The sequence below is a fragment of the Neomonachus schauinslandi genome, chromosome 9, assembly GCF_002201575.2.
Source record: "Neomonachus schauinslandi chromosome 9, ASM220157v2, whole genome shotgun sequence".
NCBI classification, from domain to species: domain Eukaryota; kingdom Metazoa; phylum Chordata; class Mammalia; order Carnivora; family Phocidae; genus Neomonachus; species Neomonachus schauinslandi.
The window spans coordinates 74385361-74398064 of record NC_058411.1 but is presented as its reverse complement, the minus strand read 5'-3'; the positions used below and the strand labels follow the sequence as shown (position 1 = coordinate 74398064).

The following is a 12704-nucleotide window of genomic DNA, read 5'->3' as shown; positions in this document are numbered from 1 at the left end:
TGTATCGTTTGACCCCCTTCACCTATTTCACCCATCCTTCCAATCCCCCTACCCTTTGGCAACTACCAATCTGTATCTCTTCTTTGTTCACTTTGTTTCTGTGCACACACACAGATATCCAGATATTTTTCTGAGAAGTAGAATCGCTGAGTCAAAGTATATGAACATTTACAATTTTGGAAAGTATTACCAACTTGGCAAATGTTTTATCAGTTTACTCTCCCACCACCAGTTATGAGACTACCTGTTTCCCCATTTCCTCTCAAACCCTGCATTTTGTCAAGTCTTTAAATCCCTGCCAATGTTATAAGTAAAACTAGTGTCTTGCTATTTTAGCATACATTTACTTAATTCAGAATGCGGTTAAGTATTTTTATATATATCTAGAGAGCCAAGTGTAAAGACCGATATTTTCACTTTTACTCTTTCTCTTTTACTGTCATATATGATTTATCATTGTCATTCTGGTCTCACATTCCTTCTTCTCTTTGCCCCTATGCAGAATCCCCTCCACTGAACCCATAACTGTGTCCCTCTCACTAGAACTTATTCTCCTTCTATGGGATGGTGAGTGCCATGCTCTGGCATCCTCTACGCCTCTCTTTCCTTCCTTCCTCTAAATAACTCATCTTGTCTTGCTAATTCATAGATATGAGACATTTACATATCAGGTCTTCAAAGAAAGCTTATAAAGATTTTCATAGAACTTGCCAATGTGGTCATGGATATGGTAACACTATACTGTGATATTTCCAAATTATGGAATGTACTGTCACTGCATTATTTCATGTAGTTAGGTACTTTCTGAAAGCCTCTTAATTCATAGTCATTTATGAGATATGACTATGAAACAATGACAGGAAAAATACAACAGAACTATCAATCTAAGTGAGTAAAAGGATCCTTATTCTTTTATTTGCCTTCTGGTGATGAAACACGACAAAGATATCTGAATTGCTTTGTGACTGAAATGGTCTCCAAGAGCACGCATCAGCCTTGGTCTAGTTTTCTGACAATGATTGAATTGCCCAAGATTAAGATCCGTGCCATTTCTCCTACATCAGTTTCTCCTTACTCTCCTCTTTCAGGTGGTATGAACGGTGTCACTGCTGACAGGCCATGGATGAAGGCAATCACTCAGCGGTGTTGGAGTTTGTGTTCCTGGGACTCTCCACCTCACCTGACATCCAGCTCCTTCTCTTCCTCTTTTCCTGTGTGTTCTATGTGGCCAGCTTGATGGGAAACCTCCTCATTGTGCTAACTGTGACCTCTGACCCTCATTTACAGTCCCCCATGTACTTCCTGCTGGCCAACCTTTCCATCATCGACTTGATATTTTGCTCTTCCACAGCTCCCAAGATGATTTATGATCTTTTAAGAGAGTGCAAAACCATCTCTTTTGGGGGCTGTGTAGCTCAGATCTTCTTTATCCATGCAGTTGGGGGCACTGAGATGGTGCTGCTCATCGCCATGGCCTTTGACAGACACGTTGCCATATGTAAGCCCCTCCACTACCTGACCATCATGACCCCACAGAGGTGCATTTTTTTTCTAGTTGCTTCCTGGATCATTGGCTTGATTCATTCAGTGACTCAACTGGCCTTTGTTGTGGACTTGCCTTTCTGTGGGCCTAATGAATTAGACAGCTTTTTTTGTGACCTTCCTCGGTTTATCAGACTTGCTTGCACAGAGACAAACAAATTGGGATTCATGGTTACTGCCAATAGTGGCTTTATTTCTGTGGCCTCCTTTTTAATTCTAATCATCTCTTACACCTTTATTTTGGTGACTGTTCAGAAAAAATCTTTGGGGAGTATGTCCAAGGCCCTCTCCACTCTGTCAGCTCATGTCACTGTGGTTGTTTTGTTCTTTGGGCCATTAATCTTCTTCTACGTGTGGCCATTTCCCACATCACATCTGGATAAGTTCCTTGCCATCTTTGATGCAGTTATCACTCCTTTTCTGAATCCAGTGATCTACACTTTTAGAAATAAGGAGATGAAGGTGGCAATGAGGAGACTATGTTCTCAGTTTGTGAATTAGAGTAATGTCTCTTAAATATGCAGAGGATTTGGGCTTTGCTTATGTGAGAGACTTACAGATCATGTTTTTTTTTTTTTGCATTTGTTTGTTTATTTATTTAATTTATTTATTTATGAGAGAGCGAGAGAGAGCACAAGTAGGGGGAGGGACAAAGGGAGAAGGCAGAAGCAAAATCCCAACTGAGCAGGGAGCCAGATGCAGGGCTGGATCCAGGACCCCAAAGTCATGACCTGAGCCACCTTAACCAACTGAGTCACCCAGGCGCCCTGGTCGTGGTTTTCTTATCTCACCAGTGGTCTTACCTCGATATGGTGCCAAATAGAATTAGTATAAATGTGAAACAATCCCTTTTGAAAGGCAATATGTGGCTCACTGTTAATTTTCTATTTTCTCCATGTTAAATAGACTCTTACTTTAAAGATAAGTATTAATTTTTACTTCATCTGATTTGTCTTACTATATAGCTGATTTGTTTTCTATCTTTGCAGCTCATTATCTCTTAGCTTCCCTCATTGTTCTATTTGCTAATCTGGTTTTTCAGGGTCCAGTTAAGGAGTAATCATACCAGTTAATTTGAAAGGAAAAGTTTGGTGTAAAGAATGGTTTGCTAAGTAAAAGCTGTTAACTAGATTTTGAAAAAGGATGAGATATACATCCTATGTATGTGAGATATCACATACATAGTATTTGTAGGAAGCAGCTCTCACTCCTTGGGATGGAAAATGAAGGGAAGAAGTTAGAATTACTAAAACTTAAAAATAAAAAGCTATTAAAATCTTGGAGGAAGGACCTGTGGAGTTGAAATTCACACATCTGAGGAGGGACTGCTGCTTGGCTGGTGCTAGGATCTCTGAGCTTAGAGGAGGGCAGGGACACCACCCCTGTTGCAAGCGTACTGCAGGCTAACACAGGTATTCCTGAGGAGGGTGTGATGAGGTGACCTCCTCTAAGGTTGGAAAGCAGCTGCTGCATAGGAAAGAAACCAAGGTTGCTGAGGTGAACAGTGTGGTTAGATGATGCTCACAGGCATGGTGAGCAGAAAGGAAGCCCACAGGCAGCAAACAGGAAGGAGCAAGAAAGTCCCTTCTTCCTCTTCCAGCCGTGCAGTCTCCCTCTAGTGCCCCCTAATGGCAGAGCTGGCCAAAAAGAAATGAGTTTGCAGAGCCTCAGCTCCTGCTTCTTGACAGAGTATAGAAGGATAGCTTCGAGCTGAAAGATAATAGTTCATAGAGCCCACACAGTTACTTAGAAAATTATTAAAATTCAATTGGGGGGGGTCTCATGGTTTTTTAACTTTAAGGTAAATCATCTCATAGAGTTTCCCTATTTTAAAAAGTTTCAGGTACTGGAAAATTAGTTAATTAGCTCAAGATCCTAAAGGAATATATGGAAGATGCCAGGCTCCTGGTCCTTTGCTGCCTTCTGTCACTTTAGATCTTATTTCCTCAGTGGTTAAGTGTCATGTATCCATTGGGCTGTTAAGTTGTCACTGACAGGTACCAGTATATTATTCACCTTGTCTCCTGAATGTCTGTTCGCCAAATTGCAGAGCTTCAACAAATGTTCATGAATGATTTTCACTTAATAAATCTATTCGGCCCTATTTTTAAATTTCTTTTCTGATTTCTTGTTTCATTTAAATAGAGCTTTCATTCTGGACAGTTTTAGTGTTACCAAGAAGTTGCCAAGGTATTCCAGGGAGTTCCTATACAGCCCTCGACCAGCTTCAGTTTCAACCGTTTCTTCTAATGTTATCATCTTATATCTCTGTGGTCCATTTGTGGTACACTGAGGGATCAACACTGGTACATTCCTATTAACTCGATGCTTGACTGTATTCAGATTTCACCAGTGTTTCCAAAAGTAGCCAGATCCTGGAGACCCCTGATATTCTAGGCATTCCCTTTTCACATCTGATTCATAAGAATTCTGGAGAAAGAACTTGAGTGCCAGGTGGAGCCCCAGTGGAAATATGGCAGTGGCTGTATTCTAACCAGTGTGCATATATTTTAGAATTTTAACAAATATGTTCATTACACAGCTGTATTTCAGCTGAAATAAACATTATTGGAAAATGGGTGTTGGAGAAGTTGTGGCAGGTGACCCCAATACTTGTATAATCATATGCAGTGGCCCTGAGGTAACTCAGGTGTCTGCCATTAGGTATTAGTGATCAGATAGTCAAAAAGTTGTGCATACCCACCATAGATTACTATGTGATATTTGGGAATAATAGACCTGATGTCCACATAGCAACTTGGGCTAAGTGAAATAAAACATTTAGAATGGTACATACAACAATATTTTATATGTATGTGCATAGAAAACATTCTGCATGTTTTATGAGAGCAAATGGAATACCGTCGTAGGATTGCAGGGTTCTTGTCTCACCGAGTCGAAGAATGAATCTCATGGACACAAAAAGGTGAAGTGGAGTGAAGTTTATTAAGTGAGGGTGAGAACAGGAAGGAAAGAAAAAGCTCTCTGGAGTGAGAGGGGTCCCAAATGGCTTGCCACTGAGGGCTTTTAGTGCCAGCCTTTTTTTTTTTTTTGAAGATTTTATTTATTTATTTGAGAGAGAGAGAGAGCACATGAGAGGGGGGAGGGTCAGAGGGAGAAGCAGACTCCCCGCTGAGCAGGGAGCCCGATGCGGGACTCGATTCTGGGACTCCAGGATCATGACCTGAGCTGAAGGCAGTCGCTCAACCAACTGAGCCACCCAGGCGCCCGAGTGCCAGCCTTTTATTGAGAACTGACTGGGAAGCTTGTGGCCTTGAGATATTTGTGCTGTCTTGGTTTGTTCCCTTATCTCTTATTCTGCTCTGTTTCAGAGTCTCCACCTGCCAGGAATAGTTTCAGAGCCTAGTCAGGGGAGTCAGGAGCCTCCTATCTCTCCTGCCTATACCTTAGCCCCTTCCCTACTCATGGGACAGGACCTGTGGGCAGAAAGAGCTGTACTGAGACTGTGAGGAGTGACTGATTGTATACTTTTTAATTAGTGGGGGTTAGGGATAGCACCAGTCTCCAAGGAATCTGGAAGCAAGGCTTTCAGGACCTTGAGGGGCCAGCTTCTGCCAAGATAAGGTTACTTTTAAACATTAAAACATTAAGGCAGCCACGAGTTCCTTGAGAAAGGTCACGCTCTGCATGCTTCAGGTATCTATCAGCGGGCTACAAGCTGTAAGATTTTATTTATTTTATTTTTAAAAAAGATTTTATTTATTTGACAGTGAGAGGGAGAGAGAGAGAGAGCGAAAGAAAGTACAAGCAGGGGGAGTGGCAGAGGGAGAGGGAGAAGCAGGGTTCCCACTGAGCAGGAAGCCCGATGCGGGGCTCGATCCCAGGACCCTGAGATCACGACCTGAGCCGAAGGCAGGCACTTAACCAACTGAAACACACAGTTGCCCCTGCAAGGAGATTTTAGTTTAAGCTGCATTTCTTTTGCTTTTGTTTCCCACATCAATACCATGCTACATTTAAAATACACTAGAATGGTTGCCTCTGAGGAAAAGGAATTAGAAAGAGAGAATGGATATTAATGGGAATAAGTAAGTAAAATAAGAGAGGGACCCTCCGTAAATCAATGCTGATAATGTACCATGAACTGAGGGATATGATTACCTCAATCTCTGCACTTGAGGCTAAAAAAGATAGACACAAGTCTTGTTACTTTCTCTTAATATTTTGAAGTGAAGTTTCTAATTCATATTATAGGAATATGATTTCAAATAACAAGCACAGTAAGGGACAATGGAATTATTTCAGTGACTGGATTTTTTGGTGAAGTTCAACAAACACACTGATTGCCCCCTTGATTGCAAGACAGTGTACAAGCTGTTTTGGAAGAAGCAAATATGAGTGAGACAGAGCTGTATCTTCAAAGTGGTTATTACAATGCAGTAAATTTATTATTTATAAGAGTCACATTGTATGCTCTTTTTTTTTTTTGTATGCTCTTTTTTACCAAAAGTTTTTTTATCTCATTCTTTCACTTGCCTAGTTCATTTACATTTAGAGAAAAATCGATATTTATAAGGCTGTTCCATATAATTTGTATAGATCTCTTGGAAAGTGAGTATTACCAAATTATCCAGGGATGTTTTTATTATTCATGATAGGATTTAAAGTGGCAAAAAATTTTGAGATTAATTTTCTTAAAGACTCTAGTGTCATTCCTTCCCCCTGTGACTCATTATCAACACTTCCCTTTGTTGCTTCAATCACAGTGAATATATTTTTAGGAGACAATTTTCTTGATTAAATGACTTCAGTTTTGCAACCCCAGTTCACAACAGCACTAGTTGGTCATCCAGTTCAGTTATTTAGCTATATTTTCCATTTTTAGAAACATTTTATATACCTCTGTGGGTTCAAGATAATAGTCTGTGAATAGCTCCAAGGGAAGGATGGAGTGAAGTTGACAAGAGACGAAGGTATTAAACTAGATAAACTTCAATGACAAGGAAAACTCATGTAATGGTTTGCTGTTTGTCTATTTCAATTATGTTTTGGCCCAGAGGCAGGAAGAAACAGGTGGTGGTGGGGAGATGATGAGCAGAGCAGGAGAATAAATACAAATGGTTGTCAACATGAATAACTGAATTAACCTTAAGTTTTAACTAGGACTTGGAAATGACTTGGAGATCCAAAGATGCACCTGAAGATACACTGCAGAGTCTGGAGTCCACGCTGTGGTCAGGACCAGGATGCAGGCTAGGTTGTTAACTGTACCAAGGGATCTTTAGGGAAAGTTATTAGCACTAAAATTAAATACAAATATGTGTGCCATCATAACAAGCTTACTTTACCTCTATCTTTAGGGAAGAAGAAATAAAGAGAAAGTTCATTAGGTATATGTGATAAGTGAAATTAAAAAAATAAAACCCCAATTTCATAGAATCACGATGGAGAAAGTGTAATTAAAACCTGCTTAGAAGAAAAATACCTAGGGAACTAACTCACCCTAACGTAAACTAATGTAGTGTAGGTTAAAATTAGGTGGTGGAAGAATGGAGAAAAAAGTAGGGAACTAAATATGTAATGTTCCACAACCAGTAATCAATCCTCCTGATTTTGTTTGTGTTCTTTAAATGTTCGTTAGAGTTTTTTCTAGGTCACTGCAGTGAGATGTTTGGTGGTGAAATGGGGGTGGTTAGGCCGAGTGCCAAAGATGAAGGCTTAGAAGATAATCCTATGAAGGAGGACTAAAGGAATCGAGGAGGTTAAAACTAGAGGGCACAGACAAGTGATCGTTATTTGCTTTTATCAAGTTCAAGGATATCAAACATTTATCTGAGGGAGTTGCTGACAATGTCTTTATGTTCACAGAGAAAGAATCAAGTGGCCATCAGCTTACTTGAAAGAATGAGAGATTTTCTTTTCGTAAGGATGAACCTTTTGGACTATTATGTTAATAAAAAGCGGGACGCCAAGGAAGAAAATGCAGTTTCAAACCACGTAAACTGTAGAGGAACTGACATGTCCAGGATGGAGAAACAAAAGAAAGGAACTGTGTCAGAACACATTTTTAGATCTCTTCCAACTGAGTGATTTTATTAATTGGGGATAATGAACATCTTTCTCTCTTTTTTTTCAGAACATTTTAAAATGTAAAATTCCCATGTATCTATTCTAAGGGGTTCCCCAATTCTGATTCCATTTAAATCAAACACTTATTTATTTATTTATTAAAGATTTTTATTTCTTTATTTGAGAGAGAGAGACGGAGAGAGAGAGAGTGAGTGCATGAGCAAGGGGGAAGGGCAGAGGGAGAAGGAGAAGCAGGCTCTCTGCTGAGCAGGTAGCCCGATGGACATGGGGCTCGGTCCCTGGACTCCAGGATCATGACCTGAGCCAAAGGAAGGGGCTTAACCAACTGAGACACCCAGGTGACCCTAAATCAAGACATTTAAATGATAATTCCATACGGAGGGCACTTGATGGAATGAGCACTGGGTGTTACATGGAACTGATGAATCGCTAAATTCTACTCCTGAAACAAATAATACACTATACGCTAACTAACTTGAATTAAAAAAAAAATTAAAAATAAATGATGATTCCATTAAATGCTGCAGAATATGGGTTTTCTGCATACCATGATCATTTACATGGTCTAAATAAAGAACAGCTGTAATTCGTGTCATAATTCTTGATTGTAATAGCTAGACCAGAACTAGAGAAGTGAGTGGAATATCTTCTAATGGCAATGGCCTTAAAGGAGCAGCGCTGTTTCCAAGGAAGTCTGCAATGTCCCAAGGTGCCTGAGCACCCAGAACCTAGTGTCTCTTTCTAGAAGCTGTTGAATAGTTGAAGACAGGACCTGGGTAAGTTTCCAGATCTCCCATTTGTGAGTTGTATTATTTGGCTTTTTTGTTCTTTTAGGGATGTAAAGTAGGTACCTTTTGTCTTTGGCCCATTTATCCTTCTCAGATTTAGCTCTCATTCCTGGAGTCTGGCTCTCCCCTCCTGAGCCCACCTGTTCTTGCTCTGTCTTCTGCAGCAACCAATCCAAGCTCATCCTTCTTGGGTAATGAGTCTGGCTTAAAATGAATCAGTTATTTCTTCATTGTGGAAATCATCATTTCTTGCCACATAAGATCTCAGCGAAGGAGAGCCATCTGGTAACTTATTTGTTTGTTTATAGTAGCGTAATATGGCACCTTTCCCTTAAACAATGTAAGTAAAACTAGGGGATGCAGTATGTTAGTCAAAAGTTAGGGAATGCAGTGTTAGTCAAAAAGAAAGCAACTCTAATGCTAGTAAGAAGCAATTCTGAGCTGCTGGACTTTTGAGACTGCATATCTGAATGAGCTTCCAGTCTGCCATTTCTTACTGTTTGCCACAATTTTCCCTCTAACTGACCATCTTGGACTCCTGCAGCATTCAAAAACCCAATTTCCTGTTGTCTTCCTTTTCGTCATCTTTCCATCAATTTCCTTTCTGATTTTAAAAATGTATTTAACTTTTTTTTTCTCCAAAATTGTCCTTTTTACCCTCTGGCTAGACTCTAGTTTTATGGAAGTTTTACACAGAAATATATATTTATATATTTTTTTCTGATTGACTCAGTAAATCCTTTATTGATTATGTTAACCCTATTCCTTACAAAATTATTAACAGTCAGGTTTATCAGTATTTCTTTTATCTTCTCACTTGTTATTTTATTTTCTTTTTTTTAGAGAGAAAGAGTGTGTGAGCAAGTGAGGTGGGGGGAGGAACAGGGAAAGGGAGAGAGAGAATCTCAAGCAGGCTCCATGCTCATGTGGAGTCTGACGTGGGGCTTGATCTCAAGACCCTGAGATCATGACCTGAGCTGAAATCAAGAGTTGGATGCTTAACCGACTGAGTCGACCAGTGGCCCCATCACTTTTTTGTTTTGTTTTTGTTTTTGTTTTTGCTCTTCACATTTTAATTTGGAGGAAGCACCACTTATATTTACAGGTCATAGTATATTCTCACTGTTATTCCTACTTCATGGAAGCCTTGGAAGAGTTTTGGCTAACACACTTTTCCCTTTAGCGATCAGAAGGAATGCTTTTTGCCTTATTTTTCTGCCCATTCCTAGAAAAATTTTGATTAGTTAGTTCATACTTCATGATATGGAGGTTTGGTTTTAGGTCATAAAACAGCTTAAACAACTTTCACTTAAAATTGTCCTGCTAACTGCTACCTAAGTACTTGTTGAATGAATGAGTGAATTAGCCAAGAAATCCAGCCAGCATCATTTCTGAGCTGCTTTTCAGTCAGAATGAACAACTATGGTACACAATTCACCCCAAGTGTGTTGTACCATATTTAGGGAGATAAAACCCATGCATATTTATCAGAAAGCCACTGAAAAATTACTGTGACAGAAATCATAGATGTAAAAATTCAGATAAAAAATAAGTCAGAATACTGAGAGCAGACTCTGTGAATGTGGAAATTGAACTGGAAAGAAGCAGAGTGTTTGTGACTCTGTATTTGATGAATTACAGCATTTCTTCAAGTGTTCTTATCCTTTCTAGGGAAGGAAATCTGTATATAACAGACCAGAACTGCATTTTCTGTCATGAATATGGACTTCACAAAGGCAGGAATTCTTGTCCATGCTGTATTCTCAGTGCCCAGAATGGTAGTTGGCATTTTGGGCACTCAAAAATATTTACTGAATTAATGAACAAAAGTCATTTCAAAATCATTCAGAGAAGCACTCAGGATAAAATGATATACCTAGTTGTCCAAGAACATATTGATTGGCTGATTATCTTAGATAATCCAAAGATAAGTTCCTCATCATTGGTGAATATTAGTTGGTCAGACTTGGTCCTAGATATAATAGGAGTCAGAAGCGTCTTATGTGTAGTTTCAGGGAGAAGGTCCCGATGCACTACCTGTCCTTCCTCCTTCAATATCTCTTCCGTTTTCCTGAGAGCTCTCTGAAAGTTCCTTTGTCAGATTCATTGCTTAGTGATAAAGTTTTCTTTTTCCCCCTAAAACTCTGTTCACTTGTGAGAAGTTGTGGTGTACAGAATAATGGCCCCAAAATATCCATTTGTTAATCCCTGAGCCTGTGAATATATTACTTTACATGGCACAAGGGACTTTGTCAATGTGATTAAGAATTTTGAGATGGGCAAATTATCCTGGATTATCTGCATAATGTAATCATAAGAATCCTACCTTACAAGTGGAAGGCAGGATGGTCAGAATCAGAGAGGAGATGTGATGACAGTTGGCAGAGTTTGGAGTGATGTACTTTGAAGAGGGAGGAAGGGGTCATGAAGTAAAGAATGCAGGCAACCTTGGAAGAGGAAGGTAGTGGATAGTCTCCTAGGTCCTCTAGAAGGAATGCAGCTCTTCTGACACCTCGATTCTAGCTTGGAAGACCCATTTTGGGCTTCTCATTTTCAGAACTGTGAGATCACACATTTGTGTTTTGGTAAGCCACTAAATTCCCAGTAATTTGTTACTGCAGAAATAGAGAATGAATACATATAGAACTAATATGAAGTTCTATTTAGGGCAAAGAACATTCAGTGGGAGCCATGGGTTCTTGATCCTCTATAAACCCTCCTACCAATTGACTTTGTGATAATGAGCAGGTCACCTCGTATATCTCTTTCTATATAAATTATTTCATTGGTATAACATGGAGTCATGGAGTTGTACTAAATCAGAAACAGCCACTGAGCAGTGGACCTCTGATGATTTATTTCTGGTAGTTTTTTTTTTTTATCCTTAAAGAACTGTAATTGTGTCCTAGTTACCCATGCTGCAGTTTGGCTACTGTCCCTTAGTTCTTTTTGTGCCCATTATCCTTGTAACTCAATTGTGACCCTCTCTCAATTGCAGACACAGATATTGTCTGGCTGTTTTCACCAGTTTTATTTCCCTGTTACTCTTTTATCCATTCCAAATGTATTTTGAGAAAGAAAAAAGACTGTTATGTGGGAGAGTTCTTATCTTTGGGGCTCCAATGACTCTCCATCTCTGTCTTTGTCTGTCTACTAGTGGAGGAGATTATTTGCCTCAGGTCAACACATGTGTTATGTTAGAAATTGTGAATTTTTTGGAAAGTAAGCATAATTAAAAGATAAAATATTTCTTTCCATTTGAAACATATACAAGGCTTTCTATTTGCTATTTTAAATTAATAGTTGAGACCCTATATCTCATTTGATGACAGAGTTCTCTTGTGAAATAATTATGTTGTGTAGTTAAACAATTGCATGATGAGGCCTGGGATCCTATGATAACTCCTGACTGGTACCACAAAATATATGATTAATGTGAACTTTGGTGGATTATGATAAACTCTCATGACTGCAGGAGTCATTCTTAAGTACCTTTAATTTCTTAAGTACCTTAAGTACCTTAATTTCTTCATTCAACCAGTGTGAAGCACTCATTAAATAAGTGGTTGTGTTAGTCACCACTGGTGATTGTGATGGAGGTGGGGAATACTCATATGAACTAAGATGATTCCTGTACCCAAGAAACTACACGTTAATTTGAGAAATGGAAATTTATATAATCGGGAGAGGCAGAGTGAAATCAATGATAACACTGCAGAGAGAGTAGAGAGACTGAGGCAGATCTGGAAGGTTTCACAAGGGAGGGAGCATTTGAACTGGGACATTGAAATTGGGACAGTAAAGAATAGAATGAGAAATTTTGAAAGCTGAAAGAAGGAAAACGTTTAAAGTCTAATTAAGCAATAGGAATAACAGAACAGAGACTTTGAAAACTGTATGCTATGTATGAGGAATTGTTAGGTGACTCATATGAGTGGCTGAAATCCTATCCATTCATAAGAAGTCCTAGTCAAAAGTATTTGAGGTTGACTTGTATGTTACTGAAGTAGAATGGAGGGCAGGAGAAAATAAGAAATAGCCATGTGATAGTAGAAGAAAGCAGAAGGGAAACAGGTCCAGAGATGGAATTTATTTAGTTGTAGCAGTTTTGAATTCATACTGGCATTGGGAACCAGCTGGCTCCTCTAAGTAGAAGTCCAGTGTGCATGTGATGAAGATTATTTGGCTGTGGGAGTTGTTAATATGATGACTGTTTTCATGGGCTGGAGGCTTCCTTTTGTGAACACCAATACTTGCCTAGGAAATCGTTTTTCATTTTCTTTCTTCCTTTAGGGAAACATGAAAACTGATCCTGGTGTCTGA

The 12704-nt window shown here is 39.2% G+C and overlaps 1 protein-coding gene across 1 annotated transcript; it reads left to right on the top strand.

Annotated features, from left to right (window-relative positions):
• Positions 1–1119: 1119 nt before the first annotated feature.
• LOC110585301 (olfactory receptor 4F6-like) lies at positions 1120–2043 on the top strand. Its single transcript, XM_021695515.1, has one exon. The coding sequence runs from the start codon at positions 1120–1122 to the stop codon at positions 2041–2043; it is 924 nt and encodes a 307-aa protein (XP_021551190.1).
• Positions 2044–12704: the final 10661 nt, after the last annotated feature.